Source organism: Lacerta agilis, chromosome 8 (assembly GCF_009819535.1).
Source record: "Lacerta agilis isolate rLacAgi1 chromosome 8, rLacAgi1.pri, whole genome shotgun sequence".
Taxonomy (NCBI): domain Eukaryota; kingdom Metazoa; phylum Chordata; class Lepidosauria; order Squamata; family Lacertidae; genus Lacerta; species Lacerta agilis.
In genome coordinates, this window is record NC_046319.1 from 80,053,645 (window position 1) to 80,081,321 (window position 27,677).

The window sequence follows — 27,677 nt, forward strand, 5'->3', positions numbered from 1 at the left end:
ACAGCTGTGGTTCGGGTATGCCTTATAAATAGAAGTGCAGGTAAAAGAAGAGAATAGAGGACAAAGACAAAATATTTGACCTTGGAGCTTCCTCAATTAGTGTGTGCGTGTGTGTGTTTGTGCTTTTGGGTGGCCAAGGTGGGTGACGATGGGGTTCTGCTTCTCCAAGACACCTGACCGCCTTCAGAATGGAATGGCACACATTTCATAGAAATGCGGAAGGGTGGCAAAGCCAACCAGCATGGGAGAGATGTTGATCTTTTCAGGTGGGGTGGGAGATTTGAAGCGGAAGTTCTGCAGGATGCTGGTGAGGATGAGGAAGATCTCCATCCGAGCGAGGTGCTCCCCAAAGCAATAGCGTTTCCCTAGGAAAGAGGAGGAAGGTGAAAACAGGCTTTCAGGGTGCAGTTATAAACAGCTTGGAAGAGGCTTCGAAAGGGAAGGGGACTCACTCACCGATGGAGAATGGCATGAAAGCCTTATTCTTCTTGAACTGCCCGTTCTCATCCAGGAAATGCTGGGGGTCAAACACACCTGGTCTTTCAAAATATTTGGGGTCTCTCAGCACAGATCCAAGCACAGGGAAGACTTCAGTCCCCTGAACAAGAGAGGGAGAGGATCTTAGAATCATGGAATTGTAGAGCTGGAAAGGACCCTGTGGGCCATCTAGTACAACTACCTGTAATGATGAAATCTTAACTAAAGCATCCATGACAGATTGCCACCCAACCGCTGATGAAAACCTTGATGGAAAGAGATTTCACCACCTTCTGAGGGAGCCCTTTCCACAGTCCAAAAGCTCATGCCCTCAAAGAGTTCTTCCTGATGAGAAGGGAAGGGGGAAATGGCTTTTGGAGGGTTAGAATTAAACCATTTTAAGACCCATAACCACCACTACTCCTTTGGGGAAGGCAGCACTAGAAGATGTGAAACCAACATTGCGTCATCTGACTGGGCTCTTCAGGTCTTACTTTGGATTTGACTCAGATACCTCCACCATGATGATGGCGGACAGGTCAGAGATCGAGGTGCGTTTTTTAAAAAGTGCCTAGATTTAACCCAGCCTTTACAGGATATTGATGCAGTTGGGATATGTCCCATCAAAAGGTTGTCCCAAAGGTTTGGGGTGCGGAGAGTTAATAGAAACGGCATAAGGCTGCTGGTAGATTGATGCCAACTACAGTACTTTGGGCCACCTCATGAAAAGAGAAGACTCCCTGGAAAAGACCCTGATGTTGGGAAAGATGGAGGGCACAAGGAGAAGGGGACGACAGAGGATGAAATGGTTGGACAGTAATCTTGAAGGTTGACTAGCATGAATTTGGCCAACTGCGGGAGGCAGTGAAAGATAGGCGTGCTTGGCGTGCTCTTTTCCATGGGGTCACGAAGAGTCGGACATGACTGAATGACTGGACAACAAAACATATATGTACCTTCCTATTCAGGGGACAGAGCAACAAGGGGCACAGCCTCACCCTTTGCTCTATGCCTCACTGCGGCTGAAATGGGGAAATTTAGAATAAAGGCCATCCATACGGCCCTATGGGTATAAGACAATCTTCGTCCTGAAATGGAGTAGGTGAATAAATAAAGAGTAACAAGAATGTAAAAAAAAAGAAAGAGAGAGAGAGAGAGAGGTGTGTGTTAGGGGAATTTGCTGGCCCCCCCAAAACATGTCTGAAAATTGTACCAAAGGGTGGAGTCTAAGTCTCAGGAATGAATGAAACCACAGTACCTTGGGAATGGTGTATCCCCGGAACTTGGTATCACGGGTCACACGTCTTGCTACCCCCAAGGGGATCATGTCAGTAAATCTCTGGAACTCGTGGATCACAGCATCCGTGTAGGGCATCAGGGGACGGTCATCCATGTTGGGAATGCGATTCAGGCCAATCACACGTTCAATCTCTTCATGGATCTTCTCTGTTGAGAAATCAATAGGATGTGACCAAAAGTGCCAAGCTAAACAAGGATCTCAGTTCATAACTGGCAAAAACAAAGACATTTCTCCACCCTCCCTTCCAGCCCCTTCCACATTCACCTTCAATTTCTGGGTATTTCAGCAGAAGCAGGAAGCCGTAGCGCAAGGTGGTGCTGACCGTTTCTGTGCCAGCAAAAAAGACATTGAGGGTCGTCATAACGAGATTCTCTTGGAAGAACTCTGTGTTTGGGTTTCCCTTTTCCTAGCAAGAAGAAATATGTGGAAAGAGGATGTTTCACAGATTATATCTTGGGATAGGCTAAAACCTGACTTCCTCCTGTCTATGAAGCTCTCTCTCTCCCCTACTGATTGGCTGAGCTGCAGTGATGTCATGCTCAATCCAATGAGGGGGAAGGGACAGTCGTGGAGTGCTGAAAAGCAGCCCAATGATTGTGTGGGGAACAGAGGGTTGGGTGGAGTGGGAGGGAGGAGTCACACAGTCCCTTTGTGCAGAAAGGCTACAGGGGCAAAGGAGAAGTGCCTGCTGAATAAGGCCCATCTAGTCCAGTATCCTGTTCTCACAGCAGCCAACCAGATGCCCACTGGGAAGGAGGGTTCGAGCACAGGAGCCCTCTCCCCTCCTGTGGTTCCCACCAATTCAGAAGCATGGTTGCAACCAAATGCGGAGGGCAGGGCACAGGCATCCTGGCCAGTAGCCTTCAATAGAACTCTCCTCATCATTGTGTCAAATCCTCTTTTAAAGCCATCCAAGTTTCAAAATTTTCCTGGTTGAAACAGGGTCTACAAAGTTTCCTTGCACAGAAATTGATCATGGTATTTAGGAGAACATAATCTTACCTGCTGCATTTTCACTAGGAAGCAATCAATGAAATCCCGAGGGTTGTTGGGGTCCAGGGTCTCCTTGTTCGTTTTTACCTTTTTCGTAATAAACTCCTTCAGGCCCAACAGATTCTTGAAGGTTTTATCTTGTGGGCCAGGCAGGTGCTGCATGATGCCTGAGAACATTTCGTAGAGCTGCGTGTGTCAGGTTTGGAGGAATCCAGAGTTATCAGAAGGAAGACAGAGAACAGATCTTGAACAAAGTATGTTAAGATGCATTTTGGGGGCAGGCAGAAGCAGGAGTTCCTCCCTCCTTTGGTTCCTCATTATCATGGAAGTTTTGGAGAAAACAGGAGGCTTGAAAAGAAGGGAGACTGGAGAAGTGTCTCTCCAAGAAGAACAGACAGAGGGAACTCCTGACTCCACCCAGATAGAACTTGGTGCTGACTAAGCCATAAACTCGTCACAGGCAAAACCTCAGGGCCTGTCTTCTCCTCTTTGAGTGACAAGGAAGGCAATATGGAGGAAGAATCAGGAGGTGGGGAGGAATTGCTTACAAAGCCAGCAGCTTCAGTGCCTCAATCTAAGATTCGCTCTGGTTGAAGCAACATTGTAAACTTGCTCCGGGCAGAGCCTGACCAAAGAGCAAGGCAGATAAGGAGATGCAGTACCATGGAGAGCTCAGAGTGAGACGCTTTCTTCAACAAATATCAAAATCGTTTTTAAGCTTCTCCAAAGTTCTGCCCACTTGTGGAGAGCTTAGTTTCTGCTGGTATGGAAGATTATAATATTGGCTTTTGTTGTTCAGGCTCACTCAGACTTCGGAATGTGATCTAATTCCTCAGCTGGTGACAGAGGCGTAGGAAGGTCAGGTGGTACCCAGTGCAAAAAATGTTTTTGTCACCCCCCAATGATATTTTTTTGCAGAGGGTACCCCAAATTGTTGAGCTTTTTTAAAGGGGTCGCTGCACAGAGTTTTTGAGCTTTTTGGGGGGAGGGGCAGGGAACACCATAGTTGATCAGCTTTTTTACCAATCCGCCCACCGAGGGTGCAAGCACTGATATCTCTGGCAGACCAGCCCGTTTAATTCAATTAAGCCCTGGAACAATGCTAGCCATGCACCCTTGCTTGCTTGCAGATGCTTTGCAAGAAGGGGAGAGCCTAGCTTGTTCAAACACCCATGTCTTCAGAGAGGTGAGTGCAATGTTAACGCTGAAACACAAACCCCACAGCAGCCCTCACTGGAGGAAACTGTTCTAAACTTAAGGAAAAAAAATATGCATTCTAATATTTGGAAGGAAACTGGAGTGAGGGAATCTTCCCCACTCCCCCCCCCCCCGAAATGACAAAAGACTCATGAAAGTGGAGTCTACGCTTAGGCTGAGTGCACACCATACATTTAAAGCACCTATAAATAGCAGCACCCAGGAAGCTGTAGTTTGTTAAGGGTGCTGGGAGTTATAGCTCTTTTGGGGTAAGCTACAGCTCCCAGAGTTCTTGGAGTGTGTGTGCTTTAAAAGTATGATCTGTATACAGCCTTAGATAGCTATAGTAGGGAATATAACAGTTTTATAGAGGACAGAGATCTACCAACAGTCCAAAACATTCATAGATCAGGTATCTGAAGAAGTGTGCATGCACACCAAAGCTGACGCCATAACAAAGTTAGTTGGTCTCTAAGGTGCTACTGGACGATTTTTGGAAGGATTATTTTAATGACTTTTTAAGGGAATTTTTTTTTAAGGACTTGATTCTTTTAAAGGAATTTTTTTGGGAAGTGTTTTTTTAAATAATCATTGTCATAGAATCATAGAATCCTAGAGTTGGAAGAGACCCCAAGGGCCATCCAGTCCAACCCCCTGCCAAGCAGGAAACACCATCAAAGCATTCCTGACAGATGGCAGTCAAACCTCCGCTTCAAGACCTCCAAAGAAGGAGACTCCACCACACTCCTTGGCAGCAAATCCCCCTGTCCAACAGCTCTTACTGTCAGGAAGTTCTTCCTCATGTTTAGGTGGAGTCAATATTTTTTCTTAAAAAAGAAACTTTTTTTGTTAAGCACCTTTCATCATCCTCAAGCACCAGCACCATCCAATAGTCATTTTAACCACCAATCAGAAAGAAGTCGTTCCAAAGCAGTGTTGTGGTGCAGAGACAGAAAGACAATTCTTTGGGAGCAACCAGATTTTAATGTTTCAAACAAAAGCACCATGCATTGCCCTGAAAGTCCAGGTGCTTCTGAACGTCCTTTTCATTGGGCATGCAGCAATATTATTTGCACCTGCAAACGTTTTGGGGCTGTCCTACGTACTTCCTTTCCCACCACGAGACTCAAGAGACAAGAAAACCCCAGGGACTAGGAACTTGAGCATCCAGCAATCTTTAATAAAAAAATATGTTTAAATAAATACCAACAGAGAGGCTTATACTACTGGTTGAAAAAAAAAAAGCAGGAGGGGAGAGATAATAGACACACACAAAAAAACCCCGGACAACACCATTACTGGCCCCAAACAACATCAAACATACCATCTCAGGACTATTTAATTGCTCATCTTCCAACATTGTGTATGCAATCAAATGCCAACAGTGCCCTTCAGCTCCCTATATTGGACAAACAGGCCAAACCCTACGCCAAAGGATAAATGGACATAAATCTGATATCAGGAATCTCAAGACAGAGAAACCAGAAGTAGAACACTTCAATCTCCCAGGACATTCTATACAAGATCTCAAAGTAGCTGTCTTATTACAAAGGAATTTCAGAAATAGACTGGAAAAGAAGTTGCTGAATTGCAACTCATTACCAAACTCAAAACCATGGAGAAACCTGGTCTGAACAAAGACATTGGATTCTTATCTCATTATACATGACAAAGCTATCTTTAGCCAACTCTGGGAGCTGTAGCTTACCCCCAAAAGAGCTATAACTCCCAGCACCCTTAACAAACTACAGCTTCCTGGGTGCTGCTCTTTCTAGATGCTTTAAATGTATGGTTTGCACTCAGCCTAAGCCTAGACTCCTAGACGACAGAGCCCCACACAGAGCTGGTTGTTCTGCACACCATGCCTTGAGTAGATTAAGAGAAATTGCATTCTTCACAAACTCACGACGGACGTCCTCCCCTTCCCCTCCAATTTACCTGTCCCCAAGAGGTGGAAGTAAACTGGAAGGTTTCCAGCATAGCGCGGAGCAAGGAGAGAAACTCCGGATCTTCGTATTCAAAGCGGTTGCCAAAGGCGATGGAGCTGATGATGTTGGACACTGAGCGGCTCAGGACAAAAGTGGGGTCAAAGGGTTCACCTAGAAAGAGAGACCCCCAAGTCACTCAACCCTGGAGCAAATCAAAAGTACACTTTGCAAATCAATCCAGTCTTTAATGGTGTTTTCTTTCATGTGCCTATTTCTCCCTCACCATCCATCTAAAGCTCTCAAGGTGACTTACAGAATATTAATAAAAAGAGTATAAGCATTAAAACGAAAATGAATACTTACTGTAAAAACTCATGAAACATCATCAAAATTAAACCAAAAGATTCAGTTTATCAGCATTTAAATTCTCAGTTAACCGTTAACAGTTTCTATTATTTGTAAGCCATCATGCCACATTTCTGGAAGATTGCAAAACTGAGCTCACTTTTTGTTGCCCTCAGGGATTCCAGCAGGAAGTGGATCTCCTCCAGGATCCGCTCTTCGACAGATCTCTTTCCCATCCCAAAATTCCTCAGCGTCATGATGGAGAATCGGCGTAGCTGTTTGGTCCGTTCCCCATTACTGAAAACGACTCCTGAGAAGCAAAGGAGGAGTTGTATCACAGTGTTGTACGTTGACTTGACAGCCACGGACAGAAAGTCTTTACAGAGGGTGGTGAACACAGCACATGATCTCATGGGCTGTCCCCTCAGCCCGCTAGATGACATCGCAAGGGATCAATGCCTTAGGAGATGATTCACACCCCGGCCAACTCCTCTTTAATTTTCTACCCTTGGCAGGAGATATAGAAGTATATAGAAGTATCACCAGTCATACCAACAGGCTAAAAATCCGTTTCTATCCGTGGGCTGTTAGGCTGCTGAATGGAAAATAATGACTTTCGGAGTTGGTGTGCTGTGCGACAAGCACAAAGAGTGCAATGAGACTGAGTGTTTGTGTGAGGGGGAGGGAGGCTCAGTTAATTTCATTGTACACAGGTTGTACATTGACAATAAATGTATTATTAAAGGGAAGGAGGAGCAGGAGAATGTGCACTCAGTGGGAATGTGGCTGAAAACACACAGTGATGGAGATTCCCCCCCCCCATCTCCAAAAATTAATAATGATGAAAACGTCTTCATTTTCAAATCTTGTCCAGTTTTAAAGTTCAGCTTTCAGCTTTTGGGAGAATATCCTAAGATATGTGTAGGTTTTTTATAGAGAGAAAGAGACTCTCAGGCTCATTTACCTCCTCAGTAAAATGGATATAAGAATAATCTACGGCACAGAACCACCATTGAGACTATCAGGTGCTAAACTTGCTAAAAGGTGCCATATAAATGCCAGTAATCATGTGCTCTAGCCAAGAATTGCAAAAGCAGAGACTGACCATAATTCTGGAAAAGCCAATTAAATATGGCTTGCTCTCCACGGCCACCAAACTCTTCGGTCTGATCCACCAGGGCCTCCTTCACTGCATCGTATCCACACAAGACCACAACGCGGCGGGGCCCTAAGTGGATGGTGTAGACAGGACCATATTTCTCATGAATCTGTGAAAAGAGAGCACAAGGTGAGCCTGATGGATAAGGGAGCACATCTAGGGTCCAGTATCCCGTTCTCAGAGTGTCCAACCAGATGCCCATTATGGGAAACCTTCAAGCAGGACCCAAACACAAGAGCGCTCTTCCCTCGTGTGGTTTCCAGAAACTAGTATTCAGAGGAATTGCTGCCTCCAACTGCGGAGGAAAAGCAGATCGATTGTGGCTATCAGCTATCGGCACTTCCCTCCATTCCCACATTCCTTGAAGCAGAATAATGAAGAGAGAGAATCTGCATCTACAGCACCAAAGTGACCTCTCCGGGGTGCCAGCCTGGGAAGTGTGTAGGGGGGTCCTAGGCTGCCCAGACGGCAAGACCCCACTCTCAGCCTCCCTGATGTGGTCTCCCTGATATACTTGCACCAGCTTGGCTGCAGGAGTTGCCGCAAGGAGGCATACAAGACATCATCCAAGTGCCTTAGGGACTCCGCTCTAGATTTGTGTATGGTCTAATCCTTATCCTCCAAAGATATCTCACAAGGCGGTGGATACAGATCCCCCCTCTCTCTGTGTTTACTCCCGAATCCTTTCCCATGAATGAGTGTAATCGCGAAGCAGTGGAGGTTTAGCATCACAGTTCTCCTACATTGTCTACCTTCTCAGCTTGATGAGCCTCTTCTGCCCCCCCCCCCAATTTCTCTCTTCATGCAGTAACTGCTTTCTTGACTGTTGGACTGTTTCCTGGGGTCTGGCCACTGTTGCGTGCTGCCAGCTTCTCGGAGCCATGGAGGGGAGAGGGAATTAAAAACCCAAACGGAACACGCTGTGACTCCCACCAGATATACTGCTTCTACCCAACTCCTCATACACCTCAGAGAGAATCAAAAGTTGGAGAAGGTGGTGGAAGGAGAATTATGAGGAGATATTGAGTCAAGTGGGAGGGGGAGAGAGAGAGAGAGAGAGAGAGAGAGAGAAGGTTGGGTGGATTGAATGGAGAGATCTTCATTCAGCAGCAGTATATTAAAACGATTTGATAATAGCAAAGCAGAGAGACATTGTGCTCTGACACATTATAGAAAGTTACCTTCATGAGTGAATGGTACATATCACTTGTGTTGACGTGGAGCAGGTTCCCGATGAAGGGGAGGGGAGTTGGTCCAGGTGGCATCTGGCTTTTGCGGTGCATCTGCCGCCATGTTGAGAGGACCATCAGGCAAGAGAGGCAGATGACCAGGAAAAGGACTGCTGCTCCCAGGAGATCCATGGGGAGGTTGTGGGTGGCCTGTGGAGCTCTACAGGCAATGTGTTGCTCACCAGCTCGGAAGAGATAATACCTGCACAAGCTGAGTTGCCCCTGTTAAATACCTTTGGAAGAACCCCCTCCTTGAAATTGTGCAAATTGTTTATTCTCTTCTCAGGGTCTTCTTTCAAGTCAATAAGGGGAGAGCATCCAGAGCAAAGTTCAGTTGGACAGAGAGTGGTGAGATGGAGCTGCCTGCCCAAGTCTGCCCCACCAAGGGAGCTTGAAGGAGTCCCAGAGTCAAACACAATTCTCTCACCTTGTTTCTCAGAATTCTGTATCATTTGACAGGGTCTCTGCTGGTGTAAGACTAGGAGGAGAACAGTTGAGAAAGAGGCTGCAAAGGGGTGGCTGCGGCAGTAATAGAGTAGTCCAGGGAGTCAATGAAAGAGACAGAATCCCAGAAGTTCCACCATCTGAGTCTCCTAGAAGACATCTCCTGATTCATTTACCAACTTTCCTTGTTACTTTTTTGTGCACTTTTTCTTTTCTTTTCCAAATGGCTCACTTCTGAATGGAGAGGTGCTAACATTTGAACCTCAAGTCACATCTTCTGCTTCTCTTTCTGGGGTTGCTTGGGTTGGTCGAGGCTCTCTTCAATGTCATTTTCATTTGCGGAACTGAATCAGCTTGATGACTTAAATCCAGCTGTTGCTCTCTTAGGAGTGGGGTACAGAGGCTCGCTAGAAAGTTGGCACAGGTTGCAACACTTTCAGCGGAGGTGTGCCATGCAGGTTAAATCAGAGAGCAACCATGCAGCAGTGTTTTATACAAACCTCAGCTTCTGGGTCAAATTCAAGGGCAGCCCCACATAAAGTGCATTGCAGTAGTCACCAACAACGGTTTAAACAGAGCAGGGACAGGCAGGGGGAAAGCACCAGCATTTATTTCACAGGAGGAATTAAGCACCCTTTGTCCACCATACGTGTGTGTGGTATTAAAAACTGGAGTGTGGTTTGGTATTAAAAACTTAAGGCCTGCCTTGATTTTTGCTGCACAGCCTTCAAAAAGGCATGGCTAGGAAACCTTTCCAGGATGTATAATTTGTTGCTAGAGTGGCATACGAAAGATGAACTGGTTAAATCTGTAATGATAGATTGGGCAAAAGATGTGGGACATAATATTATGATGGATGACTGGGAGAGGTTGTGGAAGGAAGGTATCAAATTTACTGCTTGTAACGTATTAAGAGAAAACATTATGAAAATGATATATAGATAGTATTTGACACCAGTTAAGATAGCTAAGATATATCATGTCACAAGTAATGTGTGTTGGAAATGTAAATCTGCGGAAGGTACCTTTTATCATATGTGGTGGACATGCCCAAAGGTCAAGGCTTTCTGGGAGAAGATTTATAATGAACTCAAGAAGGTAATGAAAATTACCTTTAGTAAGAAACCAGAGGCCTGCCTTTTGAGCATGACCAATCATGAGATACCCAGTCAGGATAGAGTGTTTTTTATGTATGCCACAACAGCTGCTAGAATTTTACTTGCAAGAAACTGGAAAGGCGAAGAGATCCCGACAGTGGAAGAATGGCAGATGAAGCTAATGGACTTTATGGAACTCGCTGAACTGACCGCGAGACTCCGAGACCAGAGGGAGGAGAAGGTGCAACAGGATTGGAAGAAATTTAAGGACTATTTAAAAAATCGTGTAAAATTGGACATTTGAGCAGAATTAGCTTGGTGAATTGGCTTTAGCTAGTTGATGTTAGATAAAATTGTATACAAGAAGTATTGTTATGAATGATTTAAATGTTTAAGAATGTTTTAGGATAGGATGTTTAAGCGATGAATTATATTTGAATAATTAATGTCCTAAAGACTATTAAGAAGAGTGGTAATGTTAAGAAAAAAGATACAAAGTTACTAAAGTATATTGATATTGAACGCAGCTGAGGGAGCGGGGGAAGTCCCCCTCTTAAAGAAGATAGAAACTAGAATTGAATAAGGATAGTTTATTGTTCCTGTTCATGTAGGTAAGTTTTCTTTCATTTTTTGTTGTTTTTGTTTAAAGTGCTTATTATGTTTTTCTTTTATTGTGTATTTGTGTATGTATTGTGTTTTTGTTGTTCAATGTGAAAATAATAAAATATTCTTAAAAAAAAAAAGGCATGGCTAGGGAGGTTGCCATGTCGAGCACATGCTCTTCAGAGATCAGTTTACCAGAACACTCGGAGACTGGGGCATTTGAACAGAAATAGCACTGGGACGGTTAGGCTGAGGGCTTGTTCCAGTGGACAGAGAAGGTTAGTGTGCAGTTCTCATAAGCTCACCTGAAAAGGGACATTTTAGAGTGGGGAAAAAACTCGGGAAAGGACAACCAAGCTGATTCAGGGGATGGAGCAACTTCGCTAGGTTGAAAGGTTGTAGCCTTTTCAGCTTAGAGAGAAAGTAAGAGGGGACCTGATGCAATTTTACAAAATTTTGTATGACATGGAGAAAGTGCATAGACAAATTTGTCTCTCTCATGACACTATGGGGAGTCTTTGCACATTTCAGAAAAGCCCTCTTGATTATTAGGCTGTGTGTGAGAGAGAGAAGGAGAGAGAGAGAGAAAGAAAGAGGGAAGTTTGTGGTTTTTGAACAGACAAGATGAGGACCAGCTTTCAGGTTGGACTTTTAAGACTCCTCCATGTGCCCAGAACATTTCCTTCTTCAGAAATGTGAACAAAAGTAAAAAATATTTCACGGGATCCATCTCATCCTGGATATAGCCTTCGAGCAAGAGGTATAGAACAATTAAATCAAGAACAAATAAATTGAAAAACAGTTTATATCCAAGAACTATATCCACCTTAAATGGTTAGATAATATGGCCTTGGAGAGCTGTGATGGGTATGTATGTATGTATGTATGTATGTATGTATGTATGTATGTATGTATGTATATGTGTCATTGAAATTGTGTTTTTTGTTTTGTTTTGTTTTGTTTTGTTTTTATGGGATAGCATCCGATTTCATTGTACTTGTACAATGACAATAAAGAATTTTTATCTTATCTTATTTTAACAAGAGCCCATCCCTATTTGCAGCCTAACCAACTAAACAAAGAAGAATTGCTGTATTGGTATTTTGAAAATGCAAGGTTATTCTCTGTCTGTTTTCTCCCTGCTGCCTGCCAGCTGTCTGAGTCAACTTTCCCCAAAATCTGAAGCACAAGTTGCAAAGAAACTACCATCTGATAATTCAAGAGAGATTATCACATGTGAGATTTTGGCCAGTCACAAATAATTTAGACAACACAGTTGAGCAGCAGATAAGCTGTTCTTGATTATTAGGCTGTGTGTGAGAGAGAAGGAGGGGGGGGGAGTTTGTACTTTTTGAACAAACAAGATGAGGACCAGCTTTCAGGTTGGACTTTATGATTCCTTCATGTGCCCAGAACATTTCCTTCTTCAGAAATGTGAACAAAAGTAAAAAAATATTTTACGGGATCCATCTCATCCTGGATATAGTCTTTTAGCACCACTGCCTTCGGGCAACAGATATAGAACAATTAAATCAAGAACAAATAAATTGAAAAACAGTTTATATCCAAGAACTATAACCATCTTACATGGTTAGATCAGTGTTTTTCAACCTTTTTTGGGCAAAGGCACACTTGTTTCATGAAAAAAATCACGAGGCACACCACCATTAGAAAATGTTAAAAAAATTAACTCTGTGCCTATATTGACTATATATAAAGTAATTTTTCAATTTTTCCCACGGCACACCAGGCAACATCTTGCGGCACACTAGTGTGCCGCGGAACAGTGGTTGAAAAACACTGGGTTAGATAATATGACCTTGGAGAGCTGTGATGGGTATGTATGTATGTATGTATATGTGTTGTTGAAATTGTGTTTTTTGTTTTGTTTTGTTTTTATGGGATGGCATCCAATTTCATTGCACTTGTACAATGACAATAAAGAAATCTTATCTCATCTCACCTCATCTCACCTCATCTCATCTCATCTCACCTCATCTCATCTCATCTCATCTCATCTCATCTCATCTCATCTCATCTCATCTCACCTCATCTCATCTCATCTCATCTCATCTCATCTCATCTCATCTCATCTTATTTGAACAAGAGCCCATAACTATTTGCAGCCTAACCAACTAAACAAAGAATTGCTCTGTTGGTATTCTGGAAATGCAAGGTTATTCTCTGTCTGTTCTCTCCCTGCTGCCTGCCAGCTGTCTGAGTCAACCTTCCCCAAAATCTGAAGCACACATTGCAAAGAAACTCCCATCTGATAATTAATCTCTTTTGAATGTGATATTTTGGCCAGTCACAAATAATTTAGACAACACAGTTGAGCAGCAGACAAGCTGTTCTTTTTAAGTTTGAAGTGATCATTCATACCCTGGGAGAAGTTACATCTTTATGTCAACAGGACTTCCCTACGGCAAAAATTGAAATTAAACAACTTTCTGATCATTTCCCTGTGTGTGCAGAATGTGTAGATAATAATCCAAGGTTGGGAGATAGGATATGGAGCTTAGATCCGAATGTTCGGCAGGAAAAGGGAGTCAAATGACATCTTCTTTCCCCCCTTTTTAAAGGGGGAGTGTGGCAAATGTGTTTGAATCTTTCACAGGAAATTGGAAGATACCCGGCCCTATCTTCCTCTGACTCAGGTGGCTAGAGTTCCTGATATTTTGGCTGGATATAAAGAAGATAAAGATATACAGTGGTGCCTTGGAATGTAATCTCTTCCGGAAGACCGTTCGACTTCCGAAATGTTCGACAACTGAGGCAGAAAGGGCAGTTGGCAAAGTCAATGGAGGAAAAAGACAAACACACAGCGGAAGTCGTTCAACTTCCAAGGCGTGCTCGAAAACGGAAGGAATTACTTCTGGGTTTTGAGCATTAGGGTTTTAAAACATTCAGGTTTTGAGACGCTCAAAAACCGAGGTACCACTGTAGCTCCGAAGTAGTCATATCTTTGACGGAAACAAAGGTGGAAATTTGAATTCCATTTCTTTCTGCTCATGCCTCTGTGAGCATAGAATAGATAAATAAGGTTCAACAGTCAGGGGGCATGGATTTCTGGCTCGTTGCCATGGAAGATGGCTGAAATTCCATCGTCTCCATTTCGCACAGGCAATTTGAGGCTGAGATGGGAGTAATCAGCCTCCCAGCTCTTCCACTGCCGGAGGAAACAGTCTATATTGCTACGGGGATGTGTGTTTAAGCCTCTAACATTTTATTTTTCAATAATTGTACCTCCAGTTTACTTGGTAACACCCAACCCCAGGGAAAGCTAATGTTTGGATAGCAGCTGGTTAAGGAACAACATTGTGCAGACACCATGGTCTGATTTTATCTGGACTGTGTGTCGATATGGCAGCTACCCGCAGTGGAAGGCTCCTGGACTGATTTGGCAGAAACACCAGTTTGTGAAGAGAGGATGTGAATTTACAGAGGGGAATCTTGGACTACAGATTTGGACTATAAAGAATAATAATAATAATTAATGCATAAAATCCACACAAAAACATTTTATTTGGACTTAAACCCACTTGCAGAATGAACGCAGAGGTTGTTGAAAATAATGAAGGATTGACAATAGAATGTATTAAGGGAATTGTAATATTTTGAAATGCAGTAGAACTTTGAGATGATTAGGATTCCCTCCGATCTCGAAGCATGGGAAGTCAGCTAAATAATAATAATAATAATAATAATAATAATAATAATAATAATAATAATTTATAATTAGGCATAACATTGGGGCTGTTTGATTATTGGATAATGTGTATAATTTGGAATGTATAATTTGGTTTGATTGGAATTTTTAAAATAAATATTATGTTAAAAATACCGCAAACAGCCAGAGGGCATAATATGGAGGGTGGAGTCAGCTGTTCTACAAGAAAGTGGAGTGAAAGGACAGCTCCAAAGTGAAATCTGCGATCTCTTTATTCACAACATGGGAACAGCGGATGACACTAGAATTTTGTGGGATTGCTTTTACAGCTGTGGTTCAGGTATGCCTTATAAATAGAAGTGCAGGTAGAAGAAGAGAATAGAGAATAAAGACAAAACATTTGATCTTGGAGATTCCTCAATTAGGGGTGCAGCAGAAAAAATGAACATTCACAAGAAATAAGGCAGCAAGATACTAAACATGTAGACAAAGAAGTAATTCCAGAAAATGGGAAAATGTTAAACATTGTCATTGCAAAAATTATGGTGGTGTGGACATTAGATGTGTGTGTGTGTGTGTGTGTGTGTGTGTGTGTGCTTTTGGGTGGCCAAGGTGGGTGACGATGGGGTTCTGCTTCTCCAAGACACCTGACCGCCTTCAGAAGGGAATGGCACACATTTCATAGAAATGCGGAAGGGTGGCAAAGCCAACCAGCATGGGAGAGATGTTGATCTTTTCAGGTGGGATGGGAGATTTGAAGCGGAAGTTCTGCAGGATGCTGGTGAGGATGAGGAAGATCTCCATCCGAGCGAGGTGCTCCCCAAAGCAATAGCGTTTCCCTAGGAAAGAGGAGGAAGGTGAAAACAGGCTTTCAGGGTGCCATTATAAACAGCTTGGCAGTGGCTTGGAAAGGGAAGGGGACTCACTCACCGATGGAGAATGGCATAAAAGCCTTATTCTTCTTGAACTGCCCGTTCTCATCCAGGAAATGCTGGGGGTCAAACACATCCGGTCTTTCAAAATATTTGGGGTCTCTCAGCACAGATCCAAGCACAGGGAAGACTTCGGTCCCCTGAACAAGAGAGGGAGAGGATCTTAGTATCATAGAATTGTAGAGCTGGAAAGGACCCTGTGGGCCATCTAGTACAACTACCTGTAATGATGAAATCTCAACTAAATAATCCAGGACAGATGGCCACCCAACCTCTCTTGAAAAACCTTGATGGAAAGAGATTCCACCCCCTTCTGAGGGAGCCCTTTCCACAGTCCAAAAGCTCATGCCCTCAAAGAGTTCTTCCTGATGAGAAGGGAAGGGGGAAATGGCTTTTGGAGGGTTAGAATTAAACCACTTTAAGACCCATAACCACCACTACTCCTTTGGGGAAGGCAGCACTAGAAGATGTGAAACCAACATTGCGTCATCTGACTGGGCTCTTCAGGTCTTACTTTGGATTTGACTCAGATACCTCCACCATGATGATGGCGGACAGGTCAGAGATCGAGGTGCGTTTTTTAAAAAGTGCCTAGATTTAACCCAGCCTTTACAGGATATTGATGCAGTTGGGATATGTCCCATCAAAAGGTTGTCCCAAAGGTTTGGGGTGCAGAGAGTTAATAGAAACAGCATAAGGCTGCTGGTAGATTGATGCCAACTACAGTACTTTGGGCCACCTCCTGAGAAGAGAAGACTCCCTGGAAAAGACCCTGATGTTGGGAAAGATGGAGGGCACAAGGAGAAGGGGACGACAGAGGATGAAATGGTTGGACAGTAATCTTGAAGGTTGACTAGCATGAATTTGGCCAACTGCGGGAGGCAGTGAAAGATAGGCGTGCTTGGCGTGCTCTTTTCCATGGGGTCACGAAGAGTCGGACATGACTGAATGACTGGACAACAAAACATATATGTACCTTCCTATTCAGGGGACAGAGCAACAAGGGGCACAGCCTCACCCTTTGCTCTATGCCTCACTGCGGCTGAAATGGGGAAATTTAGAATAAAGGCCATCCATACGGCCCTATGGGTATAAGACAATCTTCGTCCTGAAATGGAGTAGGTGAATAAATAAAGAGTAACAAGAATGTAAAAAAAAAGAAAGAGAGAGAGAGAGAGAGGTGTGTGTTAGGGGAATTTGCTGGCCCCCACAAAACATGTCTGAAAATTGTACCAAAGGGTGGAGTCTAAGTCTCAGGAATGAATGAAACCACAGTACCTTGGGAATGGTGTATCCCCGGAACTTGGTATCACGGGTCACACGTCTTGCTACCCCCAAGGGGATCATGTCAGTAAATCTCTGGAACTCGTGGATCACAGCATCCGTGTAGGGCATCAGGGGACGGTCATCCATGTTGGGAATGCGATTAAGGCCAATCACACGTTCAATCTCTTCATGGATCCTCTCTGTTGAGAAATCAGCAGGATGTGACAAAAAGTGTCCATTTGCACCTTCCGGAGAGCTAAACAAAGATCCCAGTTCATAACTAGCAAAAACAAAAGACATTTCTCCACCCTCCTTTCCAGCCCCTTCCCCATTCACCTTCAATTTCTGGGTATTTCAGCAGAAGCAGGAAGCCGTAGCGCAAGGTGGTGCTGATCGTTTCTGTGCCAGCAAAAAAGACATTGAGGGTCGTCATAACGAGATTCTCTTGGAAGAACTCTGTGTTTGGGTTTCCCTTTTCCTAGCAAGAAGAAATATGTGGAAAGAGGATGTTTCACAGATTATATCTTGGGATAGGCTAAAACCTGACTTCCTCCTGTCTATGAAGCTCTCTCTCTCTCCCCTACTGATTGGCTGAGCTGCAGTGATGTCATGCTCAATCCAATGAGGGGGAAGGGACAGTCTTGGAGTGCTGAAAAGCAGTCCAACGATTGTGTGGGGAACAGAGGGTTGGGTGGAGTGGGAGGGAGGGGTCACACAGTCCCTTTGTGCAGAAAGGCTACAGGGGCAAAGGAGAAGTGCCTGCTGAATAAGGCCCATCTAGTCCAGCATCCTGTTCTCACAGCAGCCAACCAGATGCCCACTGGGAAGGAAGGTTCGAGCACAGGAGCCCTCTCCCCTCCCGTGGTTTCCACCAATTCAGAAGCATGGTTGCAACCAAATGCGGAGGGCAGGGCACAGCCATCCTGGCCAGTAGCCTTCAATAGAACTCTCCTTATCAATGTGTCGAATCCTCTTTTGAAGCCATCCAAGTTTCAAAATTTTCCTGGTTGAAACAGGGTCTACAAAGTTTCCTTACACAGAAATTGATCACAGTACTTAGAAGAACACAATCTTACCTGCTGCATTTTCACTAGGAAGCAATCAATGAAATCCCGAGGGTTGTTGGGGTCCAGGGTCTCCTTGTTTTCTTTTACCTTCTTCATAACAAACTCCTTCAGGCCCAACAGCTTCTTGAAGGTTTTATCTTGTGGGCCAGGCAAGTGCTGCATGATGCCTGAGAACATGTCATACAGCTGTTTGTATCGGGTTTGGAGGAATCCAGAGTTATCAGGAGGAAAAGAGAGAACAGATATTGAACAAAGTGACTTGAGATTGAGGTTGGGGGTAGACAGAAGCAGGAGTTCCTCCCTCCCTTGGTTCCTCGTTATCATGGAAGTTTTGGGGAAAACATGGGGCTTGAAAAGAAGGGAGACTGGAGAAGTGTCTCTCCAAGAAGAACAGACAGAGGGAACTCCTGACTCCACCAAGATAGAACTTGGTGCTGACTATGAGAGAAAGACCCCTAGATGGATATCTCCAGTGGAGGCTAAGGCCTATATGAGACCTAACGTGCCTGCAAAATGGCCGAAATATGCTGATATACTGCAACAAGAAGGCCAGACTTTTAAGTTGAAGAGTTATGAACAATTGAAAGAGGAGGTTGCTGACTGGTTGCAGTATTATCAAATAAATGAAGTTTTTAAGATGGACAGGAAATATGGCTTTCAATTAGAGAAATCTAAGTTGGAAACAGAACTAATTGAACCGAACTCTAAAAACCTTTCCAGAATGTAAAATTTGTTGCTAGAGTGGCATACAAAAGATGAAATGGTTAAATCTGTAATGATTGATTGGGCAAAAGATGTGGGACATAATATCATTTTAGAGGACTGGGAGACGTTGTGGAGGGAAGGTATCAAATTTACTGCATGTAATGTTTTAAGAGAGAATATCATGAAAATGATATATAGATGGTATTTAACGCCAGTTAAATTAGCTAAGATGTATCATGGAGTGAGTAATGAATGTTGGAAATGTAAAAAAGTAGAAGGTACCTTCTATCACATGAGGTGGACGTGCCCAAAGGTTAAGGACTTCTGGGAGAAAATTTACAATGAACTTTAAAAAGTGTTGAAAATCACTTTTACTAAGAAACCAGAGGCCTTCCTGCTGGGCATAACCAACCATGAGATACCCAGGAAAGATAGAGTGTTTTTTATGTATGCCACAACAGCTGCTAGAATTTTGATTGCTAAAAACTGGAAAGGCGAAGAGCTCCCAACAGTAGAAGATTGGCAGATGAAGATTATTGATTATATGGAACTCACAGAACTGACCGCGAAACTCCGAGACGAGAGGGAGGAGAAGGTGCACGAAGAGTGGAAGAAATTTAAAGAATATTTGAAACAACGTGAAAAGTTGGACATTTGAAGTGCAATCAGTGAATATAATAGGCGATAGCTATATAATGTTAAGATAAAATAGTACATAAGAAGTTAAGACTGTGATTTTTATATTAGATATTATGGTTATGAATAAGCTAATAGAGATAAGATAAGATAAGATTTTAGTTGAGGATTAAGAATAATTGTTAATGAGTGTTAAAATAGTTATAAAGTTACTAAAGTAAATTTGAACTGAACGCAGAAGAGAGAACGTGAGGAAGTCCCCTAAGTAAGACTTGAAATAAGGTTAAAATAATTATATTGGTGTTCCTGTGTTCCTGTGGGGTGTTAGGTATGTATTAGTTTTATTTGATTGTTATTTGTATTTTGTGGTGTGTTTGTATTTTATGTAGAATGTATGTTTTTATTTGTTCTTTTGTGTGGAAATACAAATAAATTTTTTAAAAAAGAACTTGGTGCTGACTAAGCCATAAACTCATCACAGACAAAACCTCAGGGCCTGACTTCTCCTCTTTGAGTGACAAGGAAGGCAATATGGAGGAAGAATCAGGAGGTGGGGAGGAATTGCTTACAAATCCAGCAGCTTCAGTGCCTCAATCTGAGATTCGCTGTGGTTGAAGCAACATTGTAAACTTGCTCCGGGCAGAGCCTGACGAAAGAGCAAGGCAGATAAGGAGATGCAGTATCACGGAGAGCTCAGAGTGAGACGCTTTCTCCAACAAATATCAAAACCATTTTTAAGCTTCTCCCAAGTTCTGCCCACTTGTGGAGAACTTAGTTTCTGCTGGTATGGAAGATTGTTCAGGCTCACTCAGACCCCTGAATGTGACCTAGCTCCTTAGCTGGTGATGCTGTAGCTCCTAACCCCATTTCTTGACCACTGCTGGTCTTTGGGGTAATGACAGAGCCCCACACAGAGCTGGCTGTTCTGCATACCATGCCTTGAGTAGATTAAGAGAAATTGCATTCTTCACAAACTCACGATGGAAGTCCTCCCCTTCCCCTCCAATTTACCTGTCCCCAAGAGGTGGAAGTAAACTGGAAGGTTTCCAGAAGGCACAGATTTGCTGAATGTGAAAAACTATCGGCCGATCTCATTATTGAATTTAGACTACAAATTATTTACAGATATATTGGCAGGAAGGTTGAAAAAAGTCTTAAATACAATAATTCACAAAGACCAAATGGGGTTCCTCCCTGGACGCCAAATGAAAAATAACATAAGAACAGTTGTTGACTTAATTGAGTATCTGGATTTAAAAATAGATAAAAAAGCAGCATTGATCTTTATCGATGCCGAAAAGGCATTCGATAACGTATCATGGCAATTTATGATAAAATTTTTAAGAAAGATGGAGGTAGGAACTGAATTTATGAATGGGATATTGGCTATTTATAAAGAACAAACGGCAAAATTAGTGATTAATGGCACATTAACAGACAAATTTGGTATAACAAAAGGCACAAGACAGGGTTGCCCGATTTCACCGCTTTTATTTATCATTGTTTTGGAAATCCTAGCAAATAAGATAAGAGACACAGCAAATATCAAGGGTATTAAGATTGGCAAAAGAGAATTCAAAGTAAAAGCATTTGCGGATGATATGGTCGTGACACTGGAGGAACCAATGCAAAGTTTGGGGAAAGTGCTGGAAGTGATGGAGGAGTTTGGAAAGCTCGCGGGTTTTAAGTTAAACAAAGGGAAAACAAAGATACTGGTTAAAAACCTAGATAAGAAGGAAACCGAAGACTTACAAGAAAAATATGGCATTATGATTGTTAAAAAGGTAAAATATCTGGGAATTTGGTTGTCTCCAAAAAATATAAATTTATTTAGCGATAACTATGACCCAATATGGAAAGAAATTAAAAAGGATTTAGAAATTTGGAACAAATTAAGCCTATCACTGTGGGGAAGAATAGCGAGTGTTAAAATGATGGTTCTACCAAAACTCTTATTTCTTTTTCAAATGGTGCCAGTAATTAAGGGCACAAGTCAGTTAAAAGAGTGGCAGAAACATCTGTCAAAATTTATCTGGCAGGGCAAACGCCCGAGAATTAAACATAAACTTTTGATAGACAAAAAAGAGAGAGGAGGGTTTGGACTGCCAGATCTAAAAATTTACTATGAGTCATCATGTATGATTTGGATAAAAGAGTGGATGGTGTTGAAAGATAAGGAGTTGTTAGATTTGGAGGGTTTTAACAACAGGTACGGATGGCATGCCTACCTCTGGCAGAACAAAGTGAGAGTTCATAAAGAATTTCTGACACATGTATTCAGAAAACCACTTTATGAGGTGTGGCAAAGGTATAAAGACCTGGTAGAAAGAAAGACACCCAGATGGTTGTCCCCCACAGAGATACTGACAATAAAAAAAATCAATACAGAAGAAGAAAATTGGATAACGTATGAGGATTTATTAATTGAAACAGGAAAAGGATGGAAAATTAAATCATATGACCAGGTGGCTGGAAATTTGACAGGTTGGATTCAATATCACCAAGTGTATAATCTATTCAATGAGGATAAAAGAAAATGCAATTTTGACAATAGAAAATCGAAATTCCAGGTAGAAATACTAGAAGGAAAGGAGAAATTACTTTCAAAAATGTACAACTATTTCCTAGAATGGTATACAAAGGATGAAGAAGTGAAGGAGGTAATGGTGAAATGGGCTATGGATGTGGGTCATAATATACAATTGGAAATGTGGGGAAAACTTTGGAAAGAACATATGAAATTCACAGCCTGTATAACTTTGAAAGAAAACATCATGAAAATGATGTACCGATGGTACTTAACGCCAGTAAGATTAGCAAAAATGTATAGAAAGTATGATAAAAAATGTTGGAAGTGTGAAATGAAAGATGGAGAGTTTTACCATATGTGGTGGACATGTGAAAAAGTCAAAAATTACTGGGAAGCAGTTTATAATGAATTAAAGAAAATACTTAAATACACATTCATTAAAAAACCGGAAGCCTTCCTAATTGGCCTAGTAGGGGAGGAGATTAAAAAGGAGGATCAAAAATTCTTCTTATATGCCACCACAGCAGCACGAATACTACTGGCGCAAAATTGGAAAGTAAAAGAAGTACCAACGATAGATGATTGGAAAAGGAAATTATTAGAATATGCAGAATTGGCGAAATTAACGGGAAAAATAAGAGAGCAAAGAGATCAGAGGTTTCAAATGGAATGGAGCAAATTTATAAATTATATGAAAGAATATAAAATTTGAAGGCACTTACAGGTTTGATAGTAATCTTGCAGCAGAACAAAAATATGGAAAGAGATATAATTATAATAAGAAAACAAAACATGTATAAAAGATGGTAAAGCGAAGGAACGATGTAAAATTAGAAAACCAGAGTAAAGAAGGAAGGAAGTCCAAAAAACTCGGCGGAGTTTATGTAATACTGTAAATATTTGTATGATGATCTGTGAGTGTTTATTTTATTTTATTTTTCTTTCTGATGAAAAATAAAAAGAAGTTTGCAAAAAAAAAGAGGAAGGTTTCCAGAAGGAGGAGTTCCTCCCTCCCTTCGTTCCTCGTTATCATGGAAGTTTTGGGAAAAACATGGGGCTTGAAAAGAAGGGAGACTGGAGAAGTGTCTCTCCATGAAGAACAGACAGAGGGAACTCCTGACTCCACCCAGATAGAAATTGGTGCTGAATAAGCCATAAACTCATCACAGACAAAACCTCAGGGCCTGACATCTCTTTTAGTGACAAGGAAGGCAATATGGAGGAAGAATCAGGAGGTGGGGAGGACTTGCTTACAAAGCCAGCAGCTTCAGTGCCTCAATCTAAGATTCGCTCTGCTTGAAACAACATTGTAAACTTGGTCCGGGCAGACCCTGACCAAAGAGCAAGGCAGATAAGGAGAAGCAGTACCACGGAGAGCTCAGAGTGAGACGCTTTCTCCAACAAATATCAAAACCATTTTTAAGCTTTCCCAGGTTCTGCCCACTTGTGGAGAGCTTAGTTTCTGCTGGTATGGAAGATTGTAATATTGGCTTTTGTTGGTCAGGCTCACTCAGACCCCTGAATGTGATCTAGCTCCTTAGTTGCTGCAGCTTCTAACTCTGTGTCTTGACCACTGTTGGTCTTTGGGGGTTATGAGTCCCACCCAGTGGTGGCTGTCCTGCATACCATGCCTTGAGTAGATTAAGAGAAATTGCATTCTTTACAAACTCACGACGGACGTCCTCCCCTTCCTCTCCAATTTACCTGTCCCCAAGAGGTGGACGTAAACTGGAAGGTTTCCAGCATAGCGCGGAGCAAGGAGAGAAACTCCGGATCTTCGTATTCAAAGCGGTTGCCAAAGGCGATGGAGCTGATGATGTTGGACACTGAGCGGCTCAGGACAAAAGTGGGGTCAAAGGGTTCACCTAGAAAGAGAGACCCCCAAGTCACTCAACCCTGGAGCAAATCAAGACTATCCTTTGCAAATCAATCCAGTCTTTAATTGTGTTTTCTTTCATGTGCCTATTTCTCCCTCACCATTCATCTAAAGCTCTCAAGGTGACTTACAGAATATTAATTAGAAGAGTATAAGCATTAAAACCAGAATGAATACTTACTGTAAAAACTCATGAAACATCATCAAAATTAGACCAAAAGATTCAGTTTATCAGCATTCAAATTCTCAGTTAACCGTCAACAGTTTCTATTATTTGTAAGCCATTATGCCACATTTCTGGAAGATTGCAAAACTGAGCTCACTTTTTGTTGCCCTCAGGGATTCCAGCAGGAAGTGGATCTCCTCCAGGATCCGCTCTTCGACAGATCTCTTTCCCATCCCAAAATTCCTCAGCGTCATGATGGAGAATCGGCGTAGCTGTTTGGCCCTTTCCCCATTACTGAGGGAAATCCCTGGGAAGCAAAGGGGAATTAAAGGGAAGGAAGAGCAGGAGAATGTGCACTCAGTGGGAATGCGGCTGGAAACACACAGTGATGAAGATTTCCCCCCCCCCCCACCTCCAAAAAATAATAATGATGAAAACGTCTTCATTTTCTAATCTTGTCCAGTTTTAAAGTTCGGCTTTCAGCTTTGGGGAGAATATTCTAAGATGTGTGTGGGGTTTGTTTGTTTGTTTGTTTAATAGGAGAGAGACTCTCAGGCTCATTTACCTCCTCAGTAAGATGGGTATAACAATAATCTACGGCACAGAACCACCATTGAGACTATCAGGTGCTAAGCTTGCTACAAGGTGTCATATAAATGCCATTAATCATGTGCTCTGGCCAAGAATTGCTGAAGAAGAGACTCACCGTAACCCCGGAAAAGCCAGTCAAACGTGGCTTGCTTTCCACGGCCACCGAACTCTTCGGCCTGATCCACCAGGGCCTCCTTCACTGCATCGTATCCACACAAGACCACAACGCGGCGGGGCCCTAAGTGGATGGTGTAGACAGGACCATATTTCTCATGAATCTGTGAAAAGAGAGCACAAGGTGAGCTTGCTCGATCAGGTTTAAAGGGAGTACATCTAGGGTCCAGTATCCCGTACTCAGAGTGACCAACCAGATGCCCATTATAGGAGACCTTCAGGCAGGACCCAAATGCAAGAGCGCTCTTCCCTCATGTGTTTTCCAGAAACTGGTATTCAGAGGCATTGCTGCCTCCAACTGCAGGCAAAGCAGATCCATTGTGGCTATTGGAACAGAGTTCCAAGATGGCGGCACACACAGACGCAGCGGCTCAGTGCTCTCCCTTTTCCTTTTCCTTTTAACGTTTTGTATGGCTTTTATTGTTGTTACTTGTTACTTGTGTGAGTACATTAGGCTGGCGAGCAAATGTTTAAATGAAAAATGAATAGATTTGTCACTTTAAGAGGGGAATAGCTCATTCCTGAAGGAATAATGGCAGTTAGGGCAGTTATTAAGATCTAAGATGGCGGCGCGTAAGATCTACAGCCCGCAGGAACTCCAAAGGGTCGGGTTACAGTGCAAACAAGTTGTAAGAGCTGATTATTTTTGCCAAGACAACATTACGGTGGAAGTAGCTAAAATATCAAGCTCTCCATGGATTACTATTCCCTTAGGGAGGAGTGGAAGGCGACGCAGAGAGAGGATGCGGCTGTCGGGCTCTATCAGCAGCCAGCAAGACTACTTTGAACATCACTGCTGGAGATTTCAACCATGCTGAACTTAAAAATGTGCTCTGAACTAGACTGACCATAGGTCTCTTTTCCTTGTACCAACATACACCCCCTCAGGAAATGTGCTCTCACTATAAAATCTGGCATGAATGTGCTACTCACCAGCTGAAGGACTGTTTGAAGAGATGTTTCAGACAACTATGCTATATCAATCGCTGCACAAGTACTGTTTTGGTGGGGTTTTTTTAATGCGAAAGTATCCAATTTCATTGCATTTGTACAATTACAATAAAGAAATCTTATCTATCAGCTATCGGCACTTCCCTCCATTCCCACATTCCATGAAGCAGAAAAATGAAGAGAGAGAATCTGAATCTGCAGAACCAAAGTGACCTCGTTGCATTGGCCCAAAAGAAGGGCATTTCGCCCAATGCAACAACCTCTCTGGGGTGCAAGCCTGGGCAGTGTGTGTGTGGGGGGGTGCTAGGCAAGACCCCACTCTCAGCCTCCCTGATGTGGTCCGAGGGAAAACAAAGCAATATACTTGCGCCAGCTTCGCTGCAGGAGTTGCCGCAAGGAGGCATACAAGACATCATCCAAGCGCCTTAGGGACTGCACTCTGGATTTGCGTATGGTCTAATCCTTATCCCCCAAAGGTATCTCACAAGGCAGTGGGTACAGGTTCCACCCCCCTTGGGGTTTACTCCTGAATCCTTTCCCATGAATGAGTGTAATAGCAAAGCAGTGTTCATTTAGGATCAGAGTTCTCCTAGATTGTCTACTTTCTCAGCTTGATGAGCCCCTTCTGCCCCCCCCCCATTTCTCTCTTCATGCAGAAACTGCTTTCTTGACTGTTGGACCCACTGTTGGTCTCAGTCTGCCACAGCCCATTGTCGCATGCAAGGCACCTTCCTAACTCACCGAGGGTTTGCAACCCATCAGATACCTTCACCTGTTTCACTCGGCGAGTTTAAGGTGTTTCCTGGGGTCTGGCCACTGTTGCATGCTGACAGCTTCTCGGAGCCATGGAGGGGAGAGGGAATTAACAACCCAAAAGGAACATGCTGTGACCCCCACCAGATATACAGCTTCTCCCCAACTCCTCATACACCTCAGAGAGAATCAAAAACTGGAGAAGGTGGTGAAAGGAGAATTATGAGGAGATATTGAGTCAAGTGGGAGAGAGAGAGAGAGAGAGAGAGAGAGAGAGAGAGAGAGAGAGAGAGAGAGACAGAGAGAGAGACGGGTGGGTGGGTGGGTGGGTGGGTGGGTGGATTGAATGGAGAGATTTTCATCCAGCAGCAGTACCCATATATACTTGAGTATAAGCCGACCCGAATATAAGCCGAGGCACCGAATTTCCCTACAAAAACCTGGGAAAGCTTATTGACTGGAGTATAAGCCGGTTCACCTTTGCCGCTGTGGAGGAGGAGGAGGAATGAGCAGCCCAAAAGCAGCCCTGTGGACTGCTCCTTCCTCTTCCTCCTTTGCCGCTGTGGAGCTCACCCCGTCGTGGGGTTTCGAACCGCCATTCTTCTGATCAGCAAGCCCTAGGGCTCTGTGGTTTAACCCACAGCGCAATGTTCCCTTGTGTTATACAGAGAAGGCTGGGTTCCTGTCCTGTTTAAGCAAGAGCCAAGGAAAGTGAGCACCTGTGGTTTTTAAATACTTCCTTAACTGATAGGCTTTCTGCCTTCTGGGGTCTGAAGTTTGCATTTGTGCGAACAGTTCAGGAATGGCACAAGCTGCCTGGGGAGAGTAAAGAACCGCCGTTCTTGTACACTTCTTAAGGAATGGTTGACTGGGGTGAGCAGGTGGCGGCACGAGCGGAGAGAAAGGGCTTCTTTCTCGCCGCCCCCACCGCCCATCTCACTTGAGTATAAACCAAGGGCAGCTTTTTCAGCACAAAAAAATGTCCTGAAAAACTAGGGTTATACTCAAGTATATACAGTATATTAAAACGATTTGATAAAAACAAAGCAGAGAGACATTGTGCTCTGACAAATTATAGAAAGTTACCTCCATGAGTGAATGGTACATATCACTTGTGTTGACTTGGAGCAGGTTCCCGATGAAGGGGAGGGGAGTTGGTCCAGGCGGCATCTGGCTTTTGCGGTGCCTCTGCCGCCATGTTGAGAGGACCATCAGGCAAGAGAGGCAGATGACCAGGAAAAGGGCCGCTGCTCCCAGGAGATCCATGAGGAGCTTGCGGGTGGCCTGTGGAGCTCTACAGGCAATGTGTTCCTGACAAGCTGGGAAGAGAAAATACCTGCACAGCCCAAGTTGAGCCTGTTACATACCTTTGGAAGAACCCCCTCCTTGAGATTGTGCAAACTGTTTACTCTCTCTGCTCAGGGTCTTCTTTCAAGTCAATAAGAGGAGAGCATCCAGAGCAAAGTTCAGATGGACAGATAGTGGTGAGATGGAGCTGCCTGCCCAAGTCTGCACCACCAAGGGAGCTTGAAGGAGTCCCAGAGTCAAACACAATTCTCTTACCTCGTTTCTCAGAATTCTGTATCAT

At 43.3% G+C, this 27,677-nt stretch overlaps 2 protein-coding genes across 2 annotated transcripts; both read right to left on the reverse strand.

The window, feature by feature from the left end:
• Positions 1-183: 183 nt before the first annotated feature.
• Positions 184-8,818, reverse strand: LOC117052078 (cytochrome P450 2A13-like). The gene is made up of 9 exons (XM_033158803.1): positions 8,581-8,818; positions 7,346-7,508; positions 6,401-6,550; positions 5,906-6,066; positions 2,780-2,956; positions 2,042-2,183; positions 1,736-1,923; positions 457-598; positions 184-365 (listed from the first exon to the last, which is right to left on the reverse strand). The coding sequence occupies exons 1-9, from the start codon at positions 8,758-8,760 to the stop codon at positions 184-186; spliced, it is 1,485 nt and encodes a 494-aa protein (XP_033014694.1). The 5' UTR covers positions 8,761-8,818.
• A 6,281-nt stretch (positions 8,819-15,099) lies between these two features.
• Positions 15,100-27,677, reverse strand: LOC117052079 (cytochrome P450 2A13-like). Its single transcript, XM_033158804.1, has 10 exons — positions 27,653-27,677; positions 27,176-27,408; positions 24,327-24,489; positions 23,778-23,927; positions 23,283-23,443; positions 17,717-17,893; positions 16,977-17,118; positions 16,653-16,840; positions 15,373-15,514; positions 15,100-15,281 (listed from the first exon to the last, which is right to left on the reverse strand). The coding sequence occupies exons 1-10, from the start codon at positions 27,675-27,677 to the stop codon at positions 15,100-15,102; spliced, it is 1,563 nt and encodes a 520-aa protein (XP_033014695.1).